Genomic DNA, 24,959 nt, shown 5'->3' on the forward strand with positions numbered 1-24,959 from the left:
CAAAGTTGACCTCTCCAAATCCTGGAGCTCAGAGCAAGAGAGAGGGATTCTCTCAGGTGTACATTCTGAATTGAGACTCCCTTCCTTGGGCTAGTTCCTCTCAGACACAAGGATCTGGGGTGGGTTAGAAGATGGGTCTGTGTTGTTTTTGCGTGACAGAGCAACAGCAAGTTCAGGTTAGGAGGGCAAAAAGTGGAATGTTTTTCAGCAGGGCTAGGAGAGTGGTATGTGTAGCTCATATATGTGTGTATGGAGGGGGTTAGCATTCCCACCTTTCCCCCACTTTCTCACCCGCCTCCCCCTGTCTCCCCCCACATCTCCCCAGAGCTGACACGTTTCATGGCTGCTATAAAGAGGAGACACTGCCCTCAATTTCCTATGAAAGAGGCCTAAACAGGGTACAGGCAACAAAGGATACTTTCTTCCCCCCCACCTCTCTCAGCTTGGAAAATGTGATTATTATTAGGAGAGTCCAGCTCTTTTATATTTCTTGAAAATATTTATGTAGAAGAAAAAGAGAAGGGGGAAAGGTGAGAGAACATGTCTGAAACGGTCTTGTGGCCAGAGACTTCCAGGGAGTTGGGGTTTTTAATTTACGAGGTGTTAGGGGAGAGATTAACTGGCTGCTTTTTCTTGTTTATCTGTCTGTGTTTGCTTGTGTGTTTTTCTCTCAATATGTGTTAGGTGATGGATTTAGTGTGTGTAAATGTTGTCAGAGCCTTTATTTTATCGAAGTATTTTTTGTCAGGGCCTTTTGAATCCATTAAAAACACCTAAGCTTAAGTCCGGGGGTGAAATACATGATGGTCGTGTTGCTGTCTGTGTCAGTTGATGCAGTAATGCTGTGTGAGCCGGGAGGTTATCTGTCAATACAGGAGACCTTGGCTTGCTTGTCTCTGTATAGACACACTGTATCTATCTCTCATCACCACTTTGCCTGGGGGGGGAGACAACTCTCTTTGGGGTGCCTATGTGTTTCAATTTATTGTTTTGGCTCTGAAGTTTGTATTTGTCTATCAGGAGGTATAGGGGTGAACCCTAAAATCGGACAAATTGCTGAAAATTGCCTACACGCAGTCATTCCTGTTTGGACACACTTGGCACATCTGGTTGTGATCTGGCTACAAAAGGGCCGCTGCGCAGAGCTTAGCCCTCAGACTGGTGCCACATTTTATCCCTGGCTGGGCTCGGTGCGAACGGAGATGTTCCCTCTCCTCACCGGAGGGGGGTCGTGATGCTTGGCAGATGTCTCTCAGTTTAAGAGCAGCAGTAGGTTTTAATTGAGGGGAGCTGCAGAGATGAATGCAGCACCATGACAGTGCACCCCTTTCAAAGGGCTCACAATCTGGCAACTTTAAACACAGCAGATAAAAAGATGTGGAGATACATTTCCTGTGTTTGGCATCACACACACACAGCCACATTAAAATGATTAGTACTTCAAAAGGCAGAGCAGCACTTTTGGGAATGAGCTCCTGCATGAGGTCCTACATGGCTCATCAAGCTTCTGACGCTGCAGTGGAGGATAGGTCTGGTCAATCGGCAACTCTCTGTTTAGGCAATAGATCATTTTCTGTTGACTGGAGTCCAGACGTACACTATCGTTCAAAAGTTTGGGGTCACTTAGAAATATCCTTGTTTTTGAAAGAAAAGCACATTTTTTGTCCACTAAAATAACATCAAATTGATCAGAAATACAGTGTAGACATTGTTAATGTTGTAAATGACTATTGTAGCTGGAAAAGGAAGATTTTTAATATATAAGATTTAAGATATAAGATTTTTTTATATCTGCATAGGCATACAGAGGCACATTATCAGCAACCATCACTCCTGTGTTCCAATGGGACGTTGTGTTAGCTAATCCAAGTTTATCATTTTAAAATGCTAATTGATCATTAGAAAACCCTTTTGCAGTTATGTTAGCACAGCTGAAAACTGTTGTCCTGATTAAAGAAGTAATAAAACTGGCCTTCTTTAGACTAGTTGAGTATCTGGAGCATCAGAATTTGTTGGTTCGATTACAGGCTGAAAAAGGCCAGAAACAAAGACCTTTCTTCTGAAACTCATCAGTCTATTCTTGTTCTGAGAAATGAAGGCTATTCCATGCGAGAAATTGCCAAGAAACTGAAGATCTGGCACAACGCTGTGTACTACTCCCTTCACAGAACAGCGCGAACTGGCTCTAACCAGAATAAAAAGAAGAGTGGTAGTTTGAGAAACAGACGCCTCACAAGTTCTCAACTGGCAGCTTCATCAAATAGTACCCGCAAAACACCAGTCTCAACGTCAACAGTTAAGAGGCGACTCCGGGATACTGGCCTTCTAGGCAGAGTTGCAAAGAAAAAGCCATATCTCAGACTGGCCAATAAAAATAAAATATTAAGATGGTTAAAAGAACACAGACACTGGACAGAGGAAGATTGGAAAAAGGTGTTATGGACATACGAATCTAAGTTTGCTGTGTTTGGATCACAAAGAAGAACATTCGTGAGACACAGAAAAAATGTAAAGATGCTGGAGGAGTGATGACACCATCTGTCAATCATGGTGGAGGCAATGTGATGTCTGGGGGTTCTTTGGTGGTAAAGTGTGAGATTTGTACAGGGTAAAAGGGATCTTGAAGAAGGAAGGCTATCACTCCATTTTGCAATGCCATGCCATACACTGTGGACAGTGCTGAATTGGAGACAATTTCCTCATACAACAGGACAATGACCCAAAGCACAGCTCCAAACTATGCAAGAACTATTTAGAGAAGAAGCAGTCAGCTGATATTCTGTCTATAATGGTGTGGCCAGCAGTCACCGGATCTCAACCCTATTGAGCTGTTGTGGGAGCAGCTTGACCGTATGGTACGCAAGAAGTGCCCATCAAGCCAATCCAACTTGTGGGAGGTGCTTCAGGAAGCATAGGGTGAAATCTCTTCAGATTACCTCAACAAATTGACAACTAGAATGCCAAAGGTCAGCAAGGCTGGAATTGCTGCAAATGGAGGATTCTTTGGCAAAAGCAAAGTTTGAAAGACACAAATATTATTTCAATTAAAAATCATTATTTATAACCTTGTCAACGTCTTGACTTTATTTCTCATTTCATGTATGTTTTCATGGAAAAGAAGGACATTTCTAAATGACACCAAACTTTTGAATGGTAGTGTATACTGTATGGTTTCTCAGCTTTCGTTACTGGTATTCCCCAAAGTGTAATTAAGTCTTTGGAAAACAAATCAGAAAACGTCAGAGTAAACTAATACAACAATTCAAGAAGTTGTCAAACCCATTGACCTATTTTGTAAAACTGCTGGATGTATTTTCAGTCTTCAGCTACACAGCACGTGACTGATGGAGTAAATGCATTGAGCAGAAGTTGTTGTCCAGCTCTCCTTTCCCATCTTCTTTCACCTCTTTTCTCTGTAGGTATATGGGGAGAGAGGTCATAGGTGAATAGTTGGGAGCGTCACATGTCGCTGAGCTGTTGGAGGCAGGAAAACTGAAAGCACAGCTGCAGACGCTGAGGTCTCAGCTTCTCAAATTGCCTCTGCCACAGTTTCCTGCCCTGCTTACTGCCAGGCCAGGGGTTACTGCTGGCCTCTTAATAGCCCCACCCCCAGCTTAATAATCCATGATGTCACCGCAACATTACTTTTTGTTTTTGTTAATTTTTTCGACCCAACCATTGGTTCTTTCCCATTGTTTTTAAATATTAACAGGTGGAGCCAGGGATAGGGAATCCATTTGGCCAGTCTTGTCCATCCTCTACTATCACATCTGCTTCAGTTTTCACTTCCCCTTGTGTGTTTGTCCACGTGTATTTGTTTCTTCCCCCCGGTTCCCCTTTGGAGGAGAGAGGCAGAGGAGTGATCAGTGGGTCTTTGATGCCGCTGGCCCCTGCCCTGGCTTTCCAGAGCACATGAGCCCAGGCAATTACGCAGTGCTTCTAGCAGACTGCTATTAGTGTGTAATGCCCCAGTCTGGATGAGGATTTGGTGGAGCTGGAAAAGGTTTGCAATTGTACATAATCTCACTCCCCAGATTGTAAACATGTGTTATCATACAGAGTGGTACCAGGGGTTGGTGTTTGAAACAACTCTCAAAAACACAAATAAATAGTAGACATTTACTTATTGATGAAATAGTTTATTCGTGTTGTTATTCTCAGTGCTAGCCACTCTCCACTCTAAACATTCACAATAAATTAAATACGTTGCATATATGACAAGAAATAATCTTGAATTTTTCACTGCTTTCAACTATGTGGACAGTGGTTGTATGGCAGAGTAGGCCACCTCTGAGGGCCCAGGGAGAGATGGAGGAGAGGGGAGAGGCCTAGACCAAAGTCATCATAGCAAACCTGGAGCTCATTTATCTTGGTGATTGGCAGCTCCTCTCTGTATTCCCTGTCTGAGAAATGAGCACAGAGCACATGTGGTGGACAGGAAGAGCCAGGGTCGAGGGGGGCCAGAGAGATGATGGTCCCTTTATCCCTGCAATCACCGCCATTAAGTAGAAGAGTCCAGGAAAAGAAGAAGAAAAATACACCGGTCCATCTGTCATACTCTTCCTGTCTATTAACCCCGGCCCAGACTGGGAGCTGCAGTAACAGAATGTCCCGTGTGCTCCCTCTCCGGTCTCTAGGTCACCAGGCTGCTCGTTATGGAGCACACCTGTCACCATCGTTACACGCACCTGCGTGTCATCAGACTCACCTGGACTCCATCACCTCTGTGATTACCTGCCCTATATATGTCACTCCCTTTGGTTCCTTCCCCAGGTGTCATTGACTCTGTTTCATGTCGGTGCGTTGTTTGTGTGTCGTGTGTAATGGTTTGTTTCTTTATTAAAAACACTCACTCCCTGTACTCGCTACACAGAAATACTCCACAGACTTAAGGAGTGAGTTTACAGTTGGAGAAAAATATGTCCATTAAAATATATAGGCTGTACCAGATCCATTATAAATAGGCCTGCAACGTGGCCCATCTTTTAGGTTAGGGACAATTTATGCTTAACACTGACAAAGTGCCCTGGGCTGCCAAAAAGAAGACGCCAGGAGACAGAGGGCAGAAGAAAATAAATCACAGAGGGCCCTGTGCTACTAAAATACAATTTTCAAAGCAGTATGGAAAACAGACAGACAGGGATGTCCTTACTTCTTCATTGAGAATGACTGTTACTGTATCTCCCAGATGTACATGGACCGTGTTGCACAATCCACTCCTCCTGACTAACGGCTTGGGACTGTTCTGGCAGTGTGCACTAAACCAGAGCATGCAGGAATGGGGACTGGAAAACAGTGGTGCACTTAAAACAGACTTTATCCAAAGTGCCTGGATGTACAGCCATCTCCTCTGTTGTTGTCTGGTCAAAAAATAAACATGACAACAGAGCAGCGTGGGCTAAAACAGGACCTGATCTGGCTACCATACTTCAGAGCAACAGCCTTGTCCTGACAGAAACAGCTCAGTCCCAGGTCTTTGATTCTCCCAGGGTGTGAGTGAGTGGCACCAGGAATACTCTCTCCTCTCTCCTCTCACTGCTCCCCTGGCTCTCATTTACATTACCTAGAATAAGTCCTGACAGCCAGGGGATGTTTTTGATTTGTTGAAGCCCCTGCTGAAAGAGGATGATGTTTAGAACCAAGGCCGCTGCTCTCTCCTTCTCCACATGGCGTCTGATGCACATGCCAATTTGGACACCACGTTGGGTGATGACACGGAATTACAGAGAGCAGGACTGGGAGGTTTATGAAAGGAAGATTTATGTGTTTTTGTCTAGGAATGTCTGAAATATATAATGAATACAAGGGCAATCCTTTAAAGGGCTACAAGCAGCAAACTGCAATTCAAACCAAATAAGAATGTGTTATATATTGCCACTTCATATGAGTGAAATTGCATGGCCAGGGTATAATCCATTCAATTCTCCAATCCCACTCCAGTACTCCACATACATTAGAGACAATAGCAATGCTGTTCTTAAGGCTAAGCTAGCTGACCCCCACCAGCAGTCTATCAGAGCCCGCCTGACACCTGCTATGTTTAATGAGAGCAAGGGACAACTGGAGGCATGGTGCGTGTTTGTGTTTCTGTATAGATGTGTGTATGTGTGTAAGTATGTACAACAATGTGTGAGTGCATGTGACAGGAGGGCGGCACACACACATTGGCATGGTCCCTGCTCATTTCAACCCTCTCGCATGCCACTCTGTCGCCAGCGGGGCTTTGTGTGGTCACATACCTCCACCATGGCAGACATGGAAAACATTCATAGACCAGTAAGGCCAAGAGATTAGATGGCTCCTCATAGGCTCTGGCTCTAATAATGCTTCAAATTCAATGGTGCCATGTTGCCGCAATTTAGCCTCTTTGTCTTTGGAAAAAATGCATGCCATGTATCACCATACTATCACACTATCATTGGTCTCTTGCACTATTTTGTTGATGGCGCCGTTTACGAGTGGGTGCATGTCTTAATGTGTGTGTGTGTGTGTGTGTGTGTGTGTGTGTGTGTGTGTGTGTGTGTGTGTGTGTGTGTGTGAGTGCGTGTGTGTGCGCGTGTGTTTGTGTTTGTGTGTGTGTGCATGTGTGTGTGTGCGTGTGTTTGTGTGTGTGTGTGTGTGTGTGTGTGTGTGTGTGTGTGTGTGTGTGTGTGTGTGTGTGCGCGCGTGTGCGTGTGAGTGCGTGTGCGTGTGCGTGTGTGTGTGTTTGTGTGCATGCTAGTACCAGAATGGGTGTGTGTGAAAAGAGAAAAGAGGCATGACAGGGGATTACTTGTAGAACTAGCAATGGATCAACTGAAACACAACATTGACTGAATGACCAAAGCAGCTGTCTTTGAACAGCTGCCCAACTGAAAAGATTTGCTAGAAACAGGAAGAAAAAAAACTATGAGGATGAAGCAAACGAGGCCTGTGAGGCCTTTCACAATTTCCCAAGTTTGAAAAATGCATGCTGGATTAGGTACCCTTTTACTGGACATTCATATCGGCTTCAAGGGAGTTTGAATAGATGCATGTTCTGTACTACACTGTGAGTACAGAACGTACTGTAAGCATGCTACCAAACTAAAAAGCACAATTCCAAAATCTACACACATGTCCAACAACCCAAACTAATTCAGAGCAATGCAACAAACTGAATGGAACACATTCGTTTTTTCAGATATTCCATAGTGTTTGGTTGCTTGGCTTCATGGAATTTACAGGCTGGGGCGACTGCCTTGGTGGCACAGTCAGCATAGATTTCCTGTAGAATGTTAGTCAGATTGAGGCCTCTCTCTCTCTCTCCCATTCGCTCTCTCTCTCTGTCCCCCTCTCCCTCTGCCTGAGGCTTTCTGGCTGCTCTAGATCTCATAAATCAGCCGTAGCACAGCCCTATCCTGGAGCTACCACGCACAGACATCCTGGCAAGGTTGATCACACTCACATCACTTCGGCCTATTTGCAAGAACCAACTGATAACCAAACACATTTTATGGGGCCCCAGCACATGATCAATCTTGTCGGGGAACGCCGTTCATGTGCTTGCAGTCTGAGGCTGAACCACATAAAAGAATTGGATAAGAAGGCTTTTCCTTTGAAGGTGTTTTGATGCTGGAGTTTCAGCAAACTATGTCTGCAGGGTAAAAATGACAGAAATTAAGCTGTGGAGCTCACTTTACCCTTCATATTTGTCAAGAAAGATATTTTCCTTAATTTAATAAATGAATTGTATGACATGATAGTATGGATCTAAGACTAGGTGCTGCAAATCAGTGTGTGATTGTAGAAGTTGGGGGTTGGAGGTGAGAGAGAGAGATGTGGATAGAACATGACAACACATAGAGCTCTCATTCACTTTGTACAGCGGTCCACATGCTCTGTTAACACTAGTGCATGGCCGTCTACACCATTGCGTCTGTCTGTCTGTCTGCCCCGCAGGCCTTTGGAGAATATGGGATGCCGTCCAAAGGCGACACATGTTGTCAAGCCAATGAATGTCTATGAGTGTGAGTGTGTGTGTGGGTGTGTACAGTACGTGTCTGTGTGTGTGTGTTTGTGCATGTTTGTGTGCATGCATGTGAATGTGTTTGAATCTTTTTTCCATTCTATTCTATTCTTCTTTTTTTTTCTTTTAGAAATGCCCTACCCAGATATGTAGGAATTAAAGAACATTGATCACTACTAATCAAAGTGCCGATTCTTTTAACGGACAGCTGTTGTCATATGCTTTAATTCCCAGCTATCTCCCCCTGTATAGCAGAACAGCACTTAGTCCACCAGTTGAGGTTGCAGGGGAACGAGGTTTAACTGTCTCTGCCTGGTCCAACTGCCCATACAGCATACAACAACGCACACATAGAAATCCAAGGTAAGTGACATTTTTTCCCTCTGACATTGCTTTCCAACCAATCAATCACTGTCAGATGCTGTACTGAAAAGAAAATACTAAACGCAAACTGTTGTTCATGACATACACTGTGAAAATGTAATTCTGGTCAGGGTCAATATTTGGCAATTTTGTATCTTAATTCATTCCTGCCAGTACTGAACAGTAAAATATAACTAAAAGCATCAATCCTCCTATGTCCATTCGAGTCCTTCTGCCCCTCTGGCTATACCAGTAGCTGATGACAATATGTGTTGACAAAATACATGTACTACCTCTCTGCGAGAAAGGAACGCGACTGCTTAGGGGTGACTATGATGTCTCTTTATAGCGAATATAAGAAACATCTGTTAGAAGCCAAGAAAACGACAGTAATATCCATTTCCAAGCAGTGAACACTGAATTCTTTACACGATACCCGGATCCTGTATCCTCAGTATTGTATTCAGTCAAGCAGCCCTGATCGGTGGGAATGTTTCCCCAAGACTCCCAGTTTTGGGTTCCTTGCCCCACACAGAAGCATTCTTTACATGCCTCCAGAGGTAAACCTTGGTGAATAAGGATTAGTAAACTAAATTTATACACTAGTCTCATGAGTTACCATCTGCCTCTCCATCTATTCCTGGTCTTGGACTGTTGTTTGTGTGAGCTAAGGGTGGGAGAATAGCCTTTACTCATGTCAGATAGACCAGTTCTGAAAGACTATCAGATTGATAGGCTGGGCAGAGTCACACAGTGACGCATTTTGAGTTCATGCCATGTCACTTCAGGCATAGAATAGAGCACATTGCATTAGGACTGAAGGGTAGAAAACTCGAAACTCCAATAAAAATAAATACATATTGGCCCCACATGGTTTGTAGAATATGGAGCAACTTACTTGAACTGTCACAAATGTCAGCTGAATTGTTAGACACTGAGGCCAAAAAGTATTGTGGTTACAAAAAACAAAACAAAAATCTGTTTTATGGCCAAAGGTGCAGTGAAATGTGGTTTTAAATGTATGCTAATGTTAATTGTAGACCTATGCATACCTTGTTGTTAGGAGTTTGGCAAAAAGGAAAATATATATGGAGATGGGCAATGGAGAGGAACATTTTTCCCCTATTGTCTTAACCTTCATGTTTGCTTAACGCTTACCCATATGTGGATAGGTCATGGATAAGTATCATTGCACTCAGTCAAATGTTTACAGTTTCTGCAGGAGAAGAAAAAAGAGAGCGGTAGTAAAAAAGGAAAGCAGAAGAGGAAACCTTGGGTCTTTGGTGACAGCATGGGGCAGATGCGGGAGGCTATAACTCTCTCTCTCCGGGCTGAGGGAGAACTTGCCTTCTTAGACAAATGGACTAACACACACAACCCACATCCCTCTTTCCACCTCCCTTACCTGTTAATGTAGGAAACACTCAACTCCGGAGTTGGAGAGGTCTGCGGTTTGAAGGTTCAATGATAGAACACAATCATGCGCTAGAGTCGATTCTTGGAAATATTCAACAATGTGTATATATTTTGGATTAAATGTACCTTTACTAGTTCAGGTAACCCATAAACAAGGCAGCATACTGTATATCCAATCCGAAAGAATGTATGTAAATTGGGAAGTCTTTTTTTCCCATTATATGTCGGACCCCAGTAAGACTATCTGTCGCCATTGGCATCGTCTAAAGGGGATCCTAATAAATCAAATCAAAGCTCGTAACATCGAAGAAAAGTGTGGTATGGATCACGGTCATTATCGTTTTATTCACTGGTGAAGCCTTTTAGAGCGGACTGTCCATCATTTCCTGGCGGAAAGAGTGTCATTACAAAGCAAAGCAATTGGCTATCTGTCTCTACTATTCAGCCTGCCCTAGGAGTCCAGATGAGGAGGGGTGTCAGGAGAGGTGGGAAGTGGAAAGCCCAAGCATGTTCTAACAAGGCAATGGAAAGCAAATCAGCTTGCGACCTGCATATGGCATAATGGCATTATCAATAAAGTACTGAAAGTGCTATTTGTGGTTGTGTTATAAAGTCTGTTTTTCAACACAAGAAATGTTTCTTGCTTCATCACTATCTATTTCACAGTCCTTGCAAATATATATTTGTTGCAATACCTAATGAAAGGGAGTGCAGGGCAGGCAAGGTACTTTGTGGTTAGATGACAGTTGAAAGATTAGGGAAGCTTCAGTGCTGATCTGTCTGCATGTTACACACACCTTTGCTAATCCTCCCACACATACCTCCCACCTCAGGGGCCCCAAAGCTTACTGGCTCCTGACTCACCTGCACTGCAGATACACAGGTAGTGTCAGGGTCAAAGGTGAGATCCCCCCTTTACTGTGGTCGGCCAGGCCATGCTGCACTCTCTCCCTTCGGGGAAGGATCAGAGGTCCCTCTGTATTCTGCTCTGCATGTATTTGCTCCATCATCCCTCATCACCCGCTGACCTAAAATCTATGGTTACCTGTCAGTTGACTATCTATTGAAAGGCACTGAGCTTGACGCTATGTCAACTACATTTGTTCTGTTGGAAAGGGGGAGAGAATTATTGCAAGAGAATAACAGAATTGAGAACAGGGACACTTCGGTGAAATGATTTACATTTTAGTTTAGGATTAGATTTAGGGTTCATAGATAACTGTATTTCATTATATACAACGTTTTCATTGTAGGCCCCTAGTCAAGATAATATCAATATGTTTTATCTACTGTCTGGATCAACAGTTAGTCAATGCAAAGTGCAAACGTATTTTTTTCAGATAGGAGATATGCAATTAGTGCCCTCTCTCATGACATAACCGCCTTCACATGACCCACAAATAAATTAATCTGAATATTCTGGGGACAAAATCTTCAAGCAGTCCTATAACTAAATAATTTTCTGTTGAAAACCAGTGACCACACAACGTGTTCAAAAAGCATAGCCTCTGAAAGTAGATATACAGCTCCTTGATAACAGCTTATGTTGACTCAGGCACACACATTGCCAAAACACTGTAAACAGATGCACGCATGGCCTGCTATGGAGAGGGCTGCAAGCAGCTAGAAAAACACTGTGAGGATCCCCCTCTGTGCTCTGTCAGGTATCAATCAGGGCTCGTAAGTGGGATCCTCGAGAGGAGATGCTATCAGGACAGCCCTGTACACACTCACACTGCTGGATGTCTTATCTACCTACAGATAACAGTCCCCTCGCTGTGAGTGGCCTGCCCTGCATCATGAAGCCATGCTCTCCCTACTGCTGCTCACTCAGAGACTCACAGTCATAAGGTACTAACTAGGCCACTTACCTTATACAAGAGCCCTTTAAAAGAACATTTGAGCACTTTCCACTTTAGACTTATGGAGTGGCTGCAGATCCAACTTTTCTAGACCCCTTATCCCATGGGCTAAAGGTCCCAAAGCTTCTGCGCATGTGCGGTATTCTCTACTTGCGCAAGCCTCTAATCTACTCATAGAAAACAGGCTACTCTGGTGAATGGTGCTTGTTTAATAACGTTCAACCCAAGCTGATAAAACAAGTCTGCAAGATCACGTTATGATAGTATTGTACATAACGGAACCAAATATAATAGCATAATATAATGTTACTGTAAGACAAAAAATACCATCTAATTTCTTATGAGATTTTAGGACGATTGTGCAAATCGTCACATTTTTCCTTCACGCGGCCACACTCAACAGCTCGTGCCACTAGGCAAAATATGTGATTTGATAGAAATATACAGTGCGGTTACCTGCGTATCCTATGGCCTAAATCTTACCCCTCATATTACAGGTGTATCAGAGAGTAAGCATTTCTCTAGATTTTGTTATCAGATTCTATCCCAAAAAATCTGGGGACAATTTCAGTGGACAAAGTTAGTGTGAAACAAACCCATGTTGTTTTGAATCATAAAGTTTTAGATAAGGATTGCTCTAAACAAGAGGTGTGTACTAGTTTGTAAAGGTTTTCAGGAGAGCACTGGCCCAGTTTTCTGGTTTCATCCAGACCACAGCGCAATGGACCTAGTAACAAAAACAAGCACCACGGTGTGGAGCTGGTCCCGCAGTGTGAGGACCTTAATGAGGAACATGTGGCGCTGCCCAGACACACAGTCAGAGGAAACCCAATCCCCTCTCATTTTCTTCCCCCTCTCTCCTGCTCCTGCACACTCCCCCACCTTCTCGTTTCACTCTCTTCTTCTCTTTTACGCTACAATTGCCAGATTCCTGGGGATCTTTCTCTCACTGTCTGACTCTCAAAACCCTTTCCCTCTTCTTTAATTCCAGTGTCCTTACTCATACTACTCATTCTCATCAAACCCCATGTTTTCGTCAGTTACTCTCTCCTTACTCCTTTTTTTACTATATATTATCACTCTTCCAATCCCTATCTTTGCTTCTTGCCAAAATGCCTCTGATCCCTTTCTCTTTATTTCTCTTGTTTCTCCAACTCACAAATGGAGCCCAGCTGTTCCTTCTCACTGGCCTGGCATTCAGACCTGCCGTGAGGCGGATGGCTAATTTTACCAGACTGACCTCATTTTTCTATTGTATTAGAACAAGTGATCCAGTGTCGGGAGAAATGTACTGGCTTTAAGAGGCAGAATATGCATATTTGCTGGGTCATGCAATGCAATATGCTCAGAAGGAAAGGGGGAAGAAAGAGCTCTTTCTCTGCCTATCAAGCTCTACGGACCATCTATAGGGGGTCTCTTTCATGTGAAGAATTCATCTGGTCCATCCATCTGGATGGATTAGCTGTTTGCTTCACTGAGCTATGTTTGAATGATTCACAAATTAGGGCTGTAACGGTCATGGAATTTTGGATGCCGGTTATTGGTCGGCCAAATTACCGCGGTCACTGTTAAAACGTTCAAATAGCAAAAACATGTCAAAATGTTTCTTCTCTTCCGCTCCTGACTGCATGTGCTGTCGTAGAAATAGAATGAATAGAACAGGCATCCGCGTTCAAGTTAATGATGGCATAATGGGTGGACTGGTGGCCATTGTGAGTGTACCCATAGGAGCAAAGCAGGAAGTAAAAGCAGGAAGTGTACCCATCAATATGGGTTTTGACTAGGTGGTATACAGCTACGACAGGAAGTGACTTTTTCGTAGCAGGTCAGGAGAACCTACGCAACAAGTTAGGAGAATTAACGTACAGTAGCAGGTTAGGATAATTTAGGGTTAAGGTTAGCTAAAATGCTCTCCTAACCTGCTACGAAAAGTCACTTCGGGGCGTAGCTGTATTTCATCTAGTCACAACCATCAATATGTGCTGTGATTTGTTGAATCAACTCAACTGACATTACATAAAATACATTCCATTGCATGAGCAACACATATAATTAAGAATTAGAATACTAGAATGGACATCAATCCATCAATCAAATGTATTTATAAAGCCCTTTTTACATCAACAGCTGTCACAAAGTGCTTATACAGAAACCTAGAATAAAACCCCAAAGAGCAAGCGATGCAGATGTAGAAGCACGGTGGCTAGGAAAAACTCCCTAAAAAGGCAGGAACCTAGGAAGAAACCTAAAGAGGTACCAGGTTCTGAGGGGGGCCAGTCCTCTTCTGGCTGTGCCTGTATAAACAATATTTATAATTACAGTATATGATCATATTTTACGTTGACAATAATTCTATTACACAATTTATGATATATCACAACTTCATTTTATTTTCCTGCATAAGTTAAATCAGGATTATGCCTCTACTGCCATTCATTCCAATTAGACTTATCCCTGACCAATATGGCTGCCATTTTCCACCCATTCTGGAACTTTGAGGGTTTATGACATTGTCCCTCCAGTAATTTAATAGGATCTCTATGTAGCCACATCAGTTAACATCATTCGAATGAACACTCTACACATGTCACAATACTAGGCAGCCATTGCGAGTATACCCATGAGTTTACCAGTCAAATTGCCATGGCTATAGGTTCCAAGTCCGTTCTATTCATTCTATTTCTATGTGTGCTGCTGCAGGGAGGGGGGCATTGTCTAGGGCAACCGAAGACTTGTTTGCTACAACACCCTGCTTGTTTCAACAAGGAGTAAAGAGTCCATGTTAATGCAAAAATGGACTTAGCCATGCGAATGGACGGCAGTCCCGTCTTCAGTCAGCTGTTTGTTCTACAAAAAAAATCATAACGGTCATGACGGTTATTTTATTTTCATGAGGGTCTTCATTCATAACATGGGTTACATGGTTATACGGTAATTGTGCTATCCCTAGTGAAAGTCATATAAATTCTTCAATGGACAAAGAGTCTACATTTATTTTGAGAGGGTCAGTCCACAATTCAGGACAAACCTGGAGAAGTGTTATCATTTACAACTGACGTCTTGGAGTTATTGTTTGGATTCAGTTACTGAAGTAGGCTATAGAGAAAATATAAACAAGTGAAAAAGGTAGCACTAAGCATGTTGTATTGGTTTCTCTTTAAAGACGCAAATCACAAAGTGCCCCAATTGACTTTTTCATAAATACATATTCAAAAATAATTGTATTTGCCTTCAATCACAATAACTAATTTATTTTTTTTCTTGCAGAAAATGTTGTCTACAGATCTTGAAGATGAGCATTTTGAGAGGTGAGAGACATCCTGAAACTTTGTTAGGAATATGCACATGCCTTGCTACGGTCTCATGTCTAAGAGTCCTAATGACTATCTGCAAACCCGTGCAGCAGGGAGTTTGAAATGTGTCCGTAGTAGAGAACAGCCATGAAACAGATCAGGCCCAAAATTAGCTGAACAAACACAGTACGTTGACCCTCGCGGGACAGACTTGGCACAGTGTATCAACTGTGGTGGAGGAGGCCCTTCTGACAGAACAGAACAATCCAAACGTTCCACTTAGGTTGAGCTGTCTTCATTTCCCCCTCCAATATATATATCGACCCCACATCAACAAGGACTATGAGGACCTTTCACAAGACTGTCAGAGTACCTGAATCACACCATTTTGTGGGCCAGAGGAGCCAGCATGTGTATAGAGAACCCAGTGATCCAATACCTGTCTGGGTTCAAGTTTCAAGTTAGACGTTTTTGGGATACGCTTGGTATACATCGTCCAATGAAATTCTTACTTGCAGGTTCCTTTTTGTCAGTGCAACAACAATAGGAAATAGTAAAACATAAATGGCAGTAGAATAGAATAAACATTTTAGCATAAGTATAATACAGGCACAATTTATAGTCCAATATTTACATGTGTATCGGGGAAGGGGTGGAGGGCAAGTGTATTAATTGAGCACAGGAGGTTGGTGGCATCTTAATTGGGGAGGATGGGCTCGTGGAAATGGCTGGAGCAGAGCTAGTGAAATGGTATCAAATACATTAAACACATGGTTTCCATGTGTTTGATGCCCCATGTGTTTGATGCCATTTCATTCGCTCCGTTCCAGCCATTATTATGAGCAGTCCTCCCCTCAGCAGCCTCCACTCAAATTGAGCAGTATAATAATTCAGTTACTTCTAATAAAGTAAAAAGAGGTATGCAGCCCGGCGCACAGAATGTTCAATTTGTCTGAGTAAATTCCGTTTTAAATCCAATTACAGAATTATGCTGAGTATGATTGTTGATCTTCTTTACACCAATATTTGATTGGCTAATTAGTTGTCCATTAAAAACCCTACATTTACATGACATGAGAACCACAGAAACACAGTGGTGGCCATGGAGCAAAACCCAATGATTCTGCTCCATGCAGATGGACCTGCTTTGCAGCTGTGCAAATGAAAGACGAGTGTCGTTCAAGGCCAGGGATGGAAAGTTGGCCACAAAAAGAGAAAGAGTAACATACAAGTTGCTAACTGAAAATGTAATGGAAAAAATAATAGCAGCAGTTAGCTGAGAGAAAATAATTCATGGAGAATGTCTCTCCTGTATTGTGAGTGTTCAATTAATAAGCTGCCCATCTTTATGGAGATATAATACTAGGGGGGAATGCTACACATTGACCAGATATACCATCTCTGGCAATGCTTAGTGACCTCAGGTATGAACAACATCCAGGGTAACATATGTAAACCCATATGTATGCATACCAGAGGAGGCTGCTGAGGGGAGGACGGCTCATAATAATGGCTGGAATGGAGTCAATGGAATGGCATCAATCCTGTGGTTTCCTTTTGGTTGATACCATTCCATTGACTCCATTCCAGCCATTACAATGAGACTCCACTGATGCATACATGATTGTAGGTCACCACTGAGCATGTATGACCTGCCTCCCCAACAATTTTTCAACTTAATAGCAAAGCGACAAACGGCGTGCTCACTCCCTCATGCTGTTCATATGCCACAAATATGTTATTCAAACCTAGGGTAATTTACTACCACATAATGCCTAACTTTGTTATTCATGCTAGGTGTTATGACACCATTGTTCTCCTGGGTGAGCATTTTCTTCAGAAAGTAATGTAATGATTTAAGTGAAGCAGAGAGAAACAACAGGGTTGTTTGCATTGGGCCATTTGCTCTCCAGCTATGTTGAGACTCAGGGAGATCAAACAGGACAACTGCCACAGCTGAATGCTTTATAGTGCAGAGAGGGAGCTATGTGGACAGAGCTACAACTTCTATCTCGAACTCTCTCCTGAAAGAGGTTTACTATTTCTTTCAGATAAATCATGTAGGCTGCAAACATCATGTTTTAGTTTTAAGTGTAATTAGATGTGAGAAAAATTAATTGTCATCAGCCCTATCCTGGCCGAATACTTCTTATAACTGGCTACCAACTACTACAATGATCATTTCGAAACGAATCCATTGTCTTTAGAAACACTTTCCATTGGCTTAGTCCCAATATCCCATGATTGCCATAAACCGCATTATGTAAATATAAAGTGGTCAACGAATAATTAGTATTTCATTGGCCAACAACCACATCTGAGCCCCGTCTACTATGTTAGACCCCTCCCACGTAGAGCCGCCCTGAAGACTGGGCCCTTTTTGAATGACAGCGCAGGGGAAAGAATACGAATGTTTGTCTAATTTCACGCAGCTACAGCGTCGATGAGCAGCAGTCGAAGAACTCCATTCTAACTGAATGGATTGGCATGGGGAGAAGCGGACCTCAAAACTTGGCTAAGCGGCAGCTTTGGAACTGTATTACTTTTACGATGGTTTTACTTTCGCTGCTGCTCCGACCAGGTAAGGCAACATATTATGTATGTTCTCCTGTGTGCATGCAAAACATTTTTCCCGCACCCAGAATGATTGATGGAAGACTTTCTTGGCTGTGTTAATGGTGCGAGACTAGTTCACAAAAACACTTACGCTTTCGGGAATAGTTATGAACTGAAACATGGGACTGTATTTTGTTTACCCTGTATATTGCTGTTAATTCGGAGTTGTAACAAATCACTGTTTGTACTATAAGTTAAGTCGGTAATCAGCGAGCTAGCTTGCTGCGTGCCTAAAACGGGCAGTTAGCGGCTAGCTAAACTACACGATCTAAGTTTGCTAACCGTTTGCTCAAAGTATCTAGTTCAATGCATTATATCCCGAACAGTTTTTTTTTTCACGGTCGAAACTAGCTATAGACCTAATGATGTATTCACACACGAAGTCTAAAATAGTTTCACGTTACTTGTAGAAGTTGGCTAATTAAGCACATTAGCATTTAGCTTGCTAGCCCTTTGACGTCGCATTTGCAAATGTGTTATTCGAAAATGTTTGTAAAGTAGCGACACATGGCTAACACGTTTTAACATGTAAGTTAGCTGTTAACGCCGTGGTTAGTTTTAGTCGACGGTGTCTTTAAGTTCACGCTTAATTTGTTATTACAATGCATTGGTCAGACTTTTCGGCCTCTGAACGTGTCCATCGTAACTTTAAAAAGCTTCGGCCCGAGCTTTGTATGCATGAGCGACCACGACACATTGTGTAAGTGTGGTGATTTGTTAGTTTGAATAACTTTCGAAGGTATTTGAAAAATTACGCAATGCCCAGTTAACGTTACAAGTTTAAGCCACAAGAGTTGTTACAGATAAATACATGGGGATTTGAGACGAATGTGTTTTTGTTCCAATCGTTTCGTGATATGTTGTAGTGTTTTGACAATTTTCACCGTAGATCCTTAGATGAGCTTCAGATAAAGTTGTACGCTATAAATTCAAATAAATGGAATTGCATTGCAACACAGTATCCTATAAATTAGTATTGTTAGTATTAGTTGAGTTTTAAATTCTTCCCCTTAATGTTGTAGACTGCTATGACATGGTTATTGTGCATTTTGGTTGGTGTATTCATGTACATAGCAGGATGCGTAAGATCATCGTTATAATACTGGATATGCCATGCTTGCCTTGTTTACATTCTAAAGCCACCCTCTTATTTTGTTTCTATTAAAACTGTTCTCACGCGCCTATTGAAATATATTTTCCCCTATGCAAATTCGTCCTATTCTCTTAATCCTTTCCCATTTCCGCACAAAGTTCTCACATTGCGTCTTGTCAAGGTCTGACCATAAAGCCTTTAGAGATGGACATGGTTGTTGATTGCGCTGTGATTGCCTGATGGACAACATTCTAAGCAGAGTTTGGTGACCTCCCTCCAAACACATGGATCATTGGTGGAATTTAGAAGCGGGATGTAAAATGCTTCTAAAATGACCTCTCACACGACATCTCACTTTTGATGAACAGTTGCCGAGACCCATGTAGGGCATTAGTCACTTGAAAATGTTTTCACACAGTTTTGCAACCAGTTATCTTTCCCCACTGTCTGGGAAAATAAATAAAAATGACACAATTTGTGTTATTGTAAGCTCATCATGCCTTTTGGTGTTAACAGTCTGGAGGCCTAGTGTTAATTATCTGATCTTCTGTCAATGTGAATATGATTATTGTTCATAGTTCCGTTTTTAGTCTTGAGGCTGTAGTATTAAAGTGGATGTAATGTGTGTGACACGTGCACAGGTGAGGCAATAAATGAATGTCATGCAATGCACCTGTCACCTCAAGATAAGCCTATGGGCTTCTCAAACGTGAAACATCGGAATAAATAGTCTCCTTGTTACCCCCAAAACATATTTACTGCCAGATACACAGTGCTGAGTAATAACTTAACACAGGAAGTGCTGAATTTATACGATCCTGACTGGGTCTTACATCCTTGCTTCGACCAGCTGTTAGTTGGTTGCTGAACAAGCACTGCTCTTTGTGCAGTTCCTCTTGGGTCTGAAGTCAACCTCATATACAGTGGGCATGTGCACCTTTATTGCGCCTCCTATTGGCCAAGCAAAATCCAAACCACATTCATCACCTTTTAGCAAACCAGATAGATTGGCTTCCTCCAGCAGTGAAGCACTGTTATTTTTGTGGCAGTTAGTTGTGGGGGCTATTAAGTTTTGACTGATTTTGTTCTTAGACGGGGTATGGTACCATGTCCCTGTGGGCTGGCGCATTTGGGGTTTAAGTGGCAATTTTTTCAAATGTGAACTCTATGTGGACTAGTTTAACTGTCCTGCTGCAAGTAGCTGGGTTGTACAGCTGATGTGTTAACTCAGAAAATTAATTATAACAGTTATTAAGCAGTGAATAGACTTGCCCAATTACTGTGATTTCTATTGGAAACCTATTTTATGGTCTTTTAGAGTAGTGTTAAGCAGTTTTTGCCTCAATTTTTCATAGGAAGAGTTCAGACAAACACATTCGTATACACCACCATTTAACTAGTTTCTGCTTCGGTGTACACAATGGTTCATTATCTAAATGACTTTCCTCACATGTTTCTGTTCACCTGTTGTTGGCAATGATAAACATGTAACACCTGTCCCCTGTTTCCAACCCCCTACAGCACACTGCCAACAGTGCCGGATCCAGCGCTGCAATGCGGAGTACGTGGCCTCTACCTCTCCCTCTAGTGGTCTCCAGGAAGACTCTCTGTCCGATGTGGACTACTGCATTGCCTTGCGTGCCTACGCCCTGTGTACCCGCCGCACAGCGCGCAGCTGCAGGGGTGACCTTGTCTACCACTCGGCTGTGTTCCGTATCAAAGAGCTCTTCACCCAGCACAACTGCTCCAGCGACGGGCCCACCTCCTCGGCCAGGGCCCCTAGCACCTCCAGGCCAGTTGTGTCCGAGCTGTGCGATTACGAGAGCCGTGTGCTGGCCTCGGGCCCTGCCGGCCAGGGAAAGAAGTATGCCCACTGTGGATTATTCGGGGACCCACACCTGCGGACGTTCCGCGACGAGTTCCAGACCTGCAAGGTGGAGGGGGCGTGGCCTCTTATCGATAACCGTTACCTGTCGGTGCAGGTGACCAACGTACCTGTTGTCCTGGGCTCCAGCGCCACCGCCACCAGCAAGGTAGGCCAAGTCATGGGTTCATGTATGGTGGTTTTGCTGTCAGTAAAACACAGGGCCCCAATCATAACAAAGGTACCTGAACTGTATGTCATACATTACATTTGAAAGGAGACTGACACGTGTATCTCAAGTTAGGTTCTGTCTCCAGTGACTTTACCTCTCCTTTTCCAGACACCAGGGGAGAAGGGCTACTTAGTGGTGTTGGATCACAGACATGCTTGAGCGCTCTACCTTTAACACATGGGTGGTCAGTCATGTGGTAGTGATTAACGCTTGCCCCAACAGTTCCCTCTCCCACAATTGGATTTAAAAAAATAAAGTTCTCCACTGTAGTCAAATAATGAACAGATTTTTCTTGACATATGGAATCATTTGAAAAATAATTTGATTAAAAAAATATATATATATATTCTACTGATTTTGTTTGGTTTATCATAATAACATTTTATCCTCAAGTCGACATTTAAACCTGGTTCTTCATATTGAAAGCCACACTTGGAGCTTGTCTTACTACATTTGTAGATATGCACTGGATGAATACAACACTTGGTAGACACTAAAGTAGGGCTAAATTTAGACTCGCTTACCATGTCACATTTGCTCAAATAATCTGTATTCATTAGTGAATTTTTCAGCTCATGTAGATTACAAGCAAATACACAAAGGATTGGGTCTTGTACTACCTAGACCTCTGAGAAGCTCAATAGACCTAGGCCAAATCATCTAGACAGGCTAGATTTGATAAAAGTGATAATGACTGGTCTGACAGTTTCTTTCAGATCAGTTTGCTGAACCTCAAGAGCTTTTGTAAATAACCTATGCTAGATTGCGTATGAGTTCGAAGTAAACCAAACACTACTAAAGGGAGAACAGATTTCAGAGCAAACTATTTCAAATTATAATTTTTTGTTCATATGGGTGGAGGGAATGCAATGCCAATACCGCATGCCCCCACCGTCCGCTTGAATTGGGGCAACTGTCAGTAAAGAAAGGAAAATCCTTCATCAAATACAGTATCCCCTTAACTGTGAAGTGAACCATAGCCAGCTCTTTGACAAAGCCGTGAAAATGTTTGCGTAGTACCAAAAATCCAGACTCAACTCCAGAGTCGTGTCAGAGCTCTGGCACAGTGGCAGTTGTGGTGGATGGTATTTCTGATTTTCTGGGATGATCAGACAGCTGGGTTTGTTTTGATCCATCACTCTTGTATGGCTCCATACTCTTACATGTGCCATGGTTTATGACATTTACAGTATTTATTTAGATTGCATAGATTAATGTGGGAACACTCATTAGTTGGCCTAGTTGTTTCTTTGGATTTGGTTATTATAAGTTAGTGGTCCAAGACCTCACCAATGTGTTGCTGATGCTTTCTAATCCATATTTACTGGAAAATAAGTATAATGAATATTTCTGCTCACGGTGCATTCCTTCCATCAGATTACACAAAAGCTGTTACACCTTTTCTAAGAGAAAGACTAGAGTTTGTTTTCAAACTTTAAAATTAACCTTTCATGTCATAAAAAGTTAAGGTCCTGCTGACACACTGTGGCTCAAAATGGTACTACACCCGTTGAAGGCCTCTGATGGAATCTGCTGCTTCGTTGTTAGTAATCAGGGTGTATGCAGGATAATGCCTCAACAGCTTTTACCATCAGCATAGTTATTATAGTTCTATGTACTAAAAGTTGTCCACCAAACAAAACTACAGAGTAAGATTTTGATTTCAATGTAATCATTAATTGACTTGCCTTTGTCTTGCCTTTTGTCTCTTCATTGTTCTCTTCCAGATAACAGTGATCTTCAAGTCGTACCACGGCTGTACAGAGCAGAAGGTGTACCAGGCTACCACCGAGGACCTTCCCTCTGCCTTCCAGGACGGCTCTCGGAGTGGCGGGGAGGGGGGCAGTTTGTGGATCGTAGAAAAGGTTGGCTCCGGGGGCCGCCTGGTGACGATCCAGGCCCGCTACATTGGGACGTCCATCATAGTGCGCCGAGTGGGGCGCTACCTTACCTTCGCCATCCGCATGCCAGAGGACACCCTTGACTTTTCTGAGGAGAACAGTGGGCTGCAGCTTTGTCTGCACGGGTGCCCTCGCAACGAGCTCATCAAGGAGCACACGCTGGGGCGCCAGCCCCTTCACCCCCACCTCCCGGGCTCCGGGTCTAACCCGGCGCTGGGGCCCCTACTGCCCCCACATCAGATCTACACAGTGGAGCGTGCCACAGCCAAGTGCAGGGAGACCCTGCAAGTGGAGGACATATACTTCCAGTCATGTGTGTTTGACCTGCTCACCACAGGGGACCCTGAGTTCTCCATGGCAGCCTATGGGGCTCTGGAGGATCTGAAGGCCCTTCCTCCCAGCAAACTGAAGCAAAACTCTCCCAGGACTCCTCATGTTCAACAAAACAGAGGGGGGCTACACACGTTGGCCACAGCCACCCCCAGTCTGGTCACACTCCTGCTCCTGGTTCTACTGCTTTTGTAAAGAGCGAATACAACACGCAAACAAAGTGGAAGTGATGCCAGCTTGAAGGAGTTTTTTTGCATTTGTGAATGTTGTAGTTCTTTTCCTGTCACTAAACCATTTTGTAGGATTGATCCCTCAAAGGATACCAGTGCTTCTTGTTTCCCCCCAGACACGTTGGCTGCCAGCTTCTACCACTTAATTGAGTCTGAGCCTGAATGCACGCAATCAGGTGGGATCGGTGGTTAAGTGCGTAATGCACTCTCTATTTTCACACTTGTAAATTGGATTAAGACAGTTACAGGATGCTTAAATGGGAAATTCATCGTAACGTGGTTCTGTGCACCGGCTGTAAATGCATCTTATCAAAAATATTAGTGAATTTCATATTTTTGGGGAATAAATCAAGATGCACACAATCGTGTCATATCATCAGAGAACTCATCAGGCTTACGTGTAAATAGTCTATAGTGCAGGGACTTCTGGAATGTGTATCATTAGGCACTTAACGGTTAACGCTCCAAGTTTAGTTCCTCAATGTTGTCATATTTACTGGAAAATGTTTCTTACATGGGATGATCCAACAACTAAACGAAAATACTACCTATCCAAATGTATTTGGGTTTTGGTGTAATATTCTCAGTACTTTTCACTCCACCCAAGTGTGATCGCATTATCAGTTTGGTGAAACACTCCCTCTTCAAGCTGCTTGGCTTCCAGTTTTTTTTAAAGGTAAAGAAACAATCTCTATATAATAATAATATATTGAAAGAGTGTATGTTTTATATTGTGTACATTTGCCTGTGTATAGATTGTTTTACACTTGTTGTGATTAGTTAGGTATTTTTGAATGGACTAATGCGTTTTACCTTATCTGTAATTTTCCATATTAAAAAGTGTTGGACACCATCTTTGTATGTCATTTCTGATTAAGCTTTCAAGAGTCGACATCTACAGCACAAGGATTCAGTATGTGAGTGGGACCATGGAGAATATTTGCTAGTGTAGATCTGTCAATTCTGGGTAAACTAAGTCTTCCTAAAGGGCTGCAATTTATATTTAGCATAGGCCAGTGACTTTCTACATACAGTGCCTTCAGATGTTGTCGCTCCTTGACCTTACATTTTGTTACAGCCTGAAGTTAAAATGTTTTTGTCACTGGCCTACACACTATCTTGATGTCAAAGTGGGGATTGTTTTTAATCTTTACAAATTAATTGCTGACGTGTCAAGTATTCAAGCCCTTGTTAACCTAAAACACAAGGCCAAATCTATGCTTGTTCCTGAGTTTGACTTAAATCTATGGCAAGACCTGAAGGGTTGTCTTGCAGTGGAGGCTGCTAAGGGGAGGATGGCTCATAATGGCTGGATTGGAGTCTGGTGTGGTATGAAATACAAAGATTGGTTTCTATTTGCTCATCCCACTCCATTCCATCCATTTATGAGCCGTCCTCCCCTCAGCAGCCTCCACTGTTAAGCAATCAACCATTTGACAGAATTTGGAAAAAAACTGGCAAATGTTGCACAAACCAGGTGTGGAAAGCTCTTGGCTTTACCTAGAAAGACTCATTTTTAATCCTACTTTGTAACAATGTGGAAAAAGTCAAGTGGTGTGAAGACTGGAGGCACTTCATGGAAGTCTTAAATGAGTGAAACCAATAAAGCCTTTAATTGATAGTGGAAAAACCTTTTGTTTAAAAAAATATAAATACATTTGTCATTGACAGACTGCCCACTTTGCTGTTTTGGGTAAAATAGAAAACTTTCTAGAAACATCCAGGATATGATGTATTTAAGAAAGGCAGGTGTTCTGATTGTGTTGCACGAT

At 42.7% G+C, this 24,959-nt stretch overlaps 1 protein-coding gene across 1 annotated transcript; it reads left to right on the plus strand.

Moving 5' to 3' along the window:
- The first annotated feature begins 8,229 nt into the window (after positions 1–8,229).
- On the plus strand, positions 8,230–24,040 carry LOC112250863 (repulsive guidance molecule A). Its single transcript, XM_024421353.2, has 5 exons — positions 8,230–8,350; positions 14,896–14,936; positions 17,354–17,502; positions 20,152–20,663; positions 22,454–24,040. Exons 2-5 carry the CDS (start codon positions 14,899–14,901, stop codon positions 23,150–23,152), a joined length of 1,398 nt encoding a protein of 465 aa, XP_024277121.1. The 5' UTR covers positions 8,230–8,350; positions 14,896–14,898; the 3' UTR covers positions 23,153–24,040.
- Positions 24,041–24,959: the final 919 nt, after the last annotated feature.

Source organism: Oncorhynchus tshawytscha, linkage group LG05, assembly GCF_018296145.1.
Source record: "Oncorhynchus tshawytscha isolate Ot180627B linkage group LG05, Otsh_v2.0, whole genome shotgun sequence".
NCBI classification, from domain to species: Eukaryota; Metazoa; Chordata; class Actinopteri; order Salmoniformes; family Salmonidae; genus Oncorhynchus; species Oncorhynchus tshawytscha.

Excerpts from the sequence above, each read along its gene's own strand:
- LOC112250863 (XM_024421353.2), top strand. The coding sequence starts at position 14,899 with ATGTTGTCTACAGATCTTGAAGATGAGCATTTTGAGAG. Across the intron at positions 14,937-17,353 it reads GAAGATGAGCATTTTGAGAG|CTACAGCGTCGATGAGCAGC; the intron begins GTGAGAGACATC and ends AATTTCACGCAG. Across the intron at positions 17,503-20,151 it reads TTCGCTGCTGCTCCGACCAG|CACACTGCCAACAGTGCCGG; the intron begins GTAAGGCAACAT and ends AACCCCCTACAG.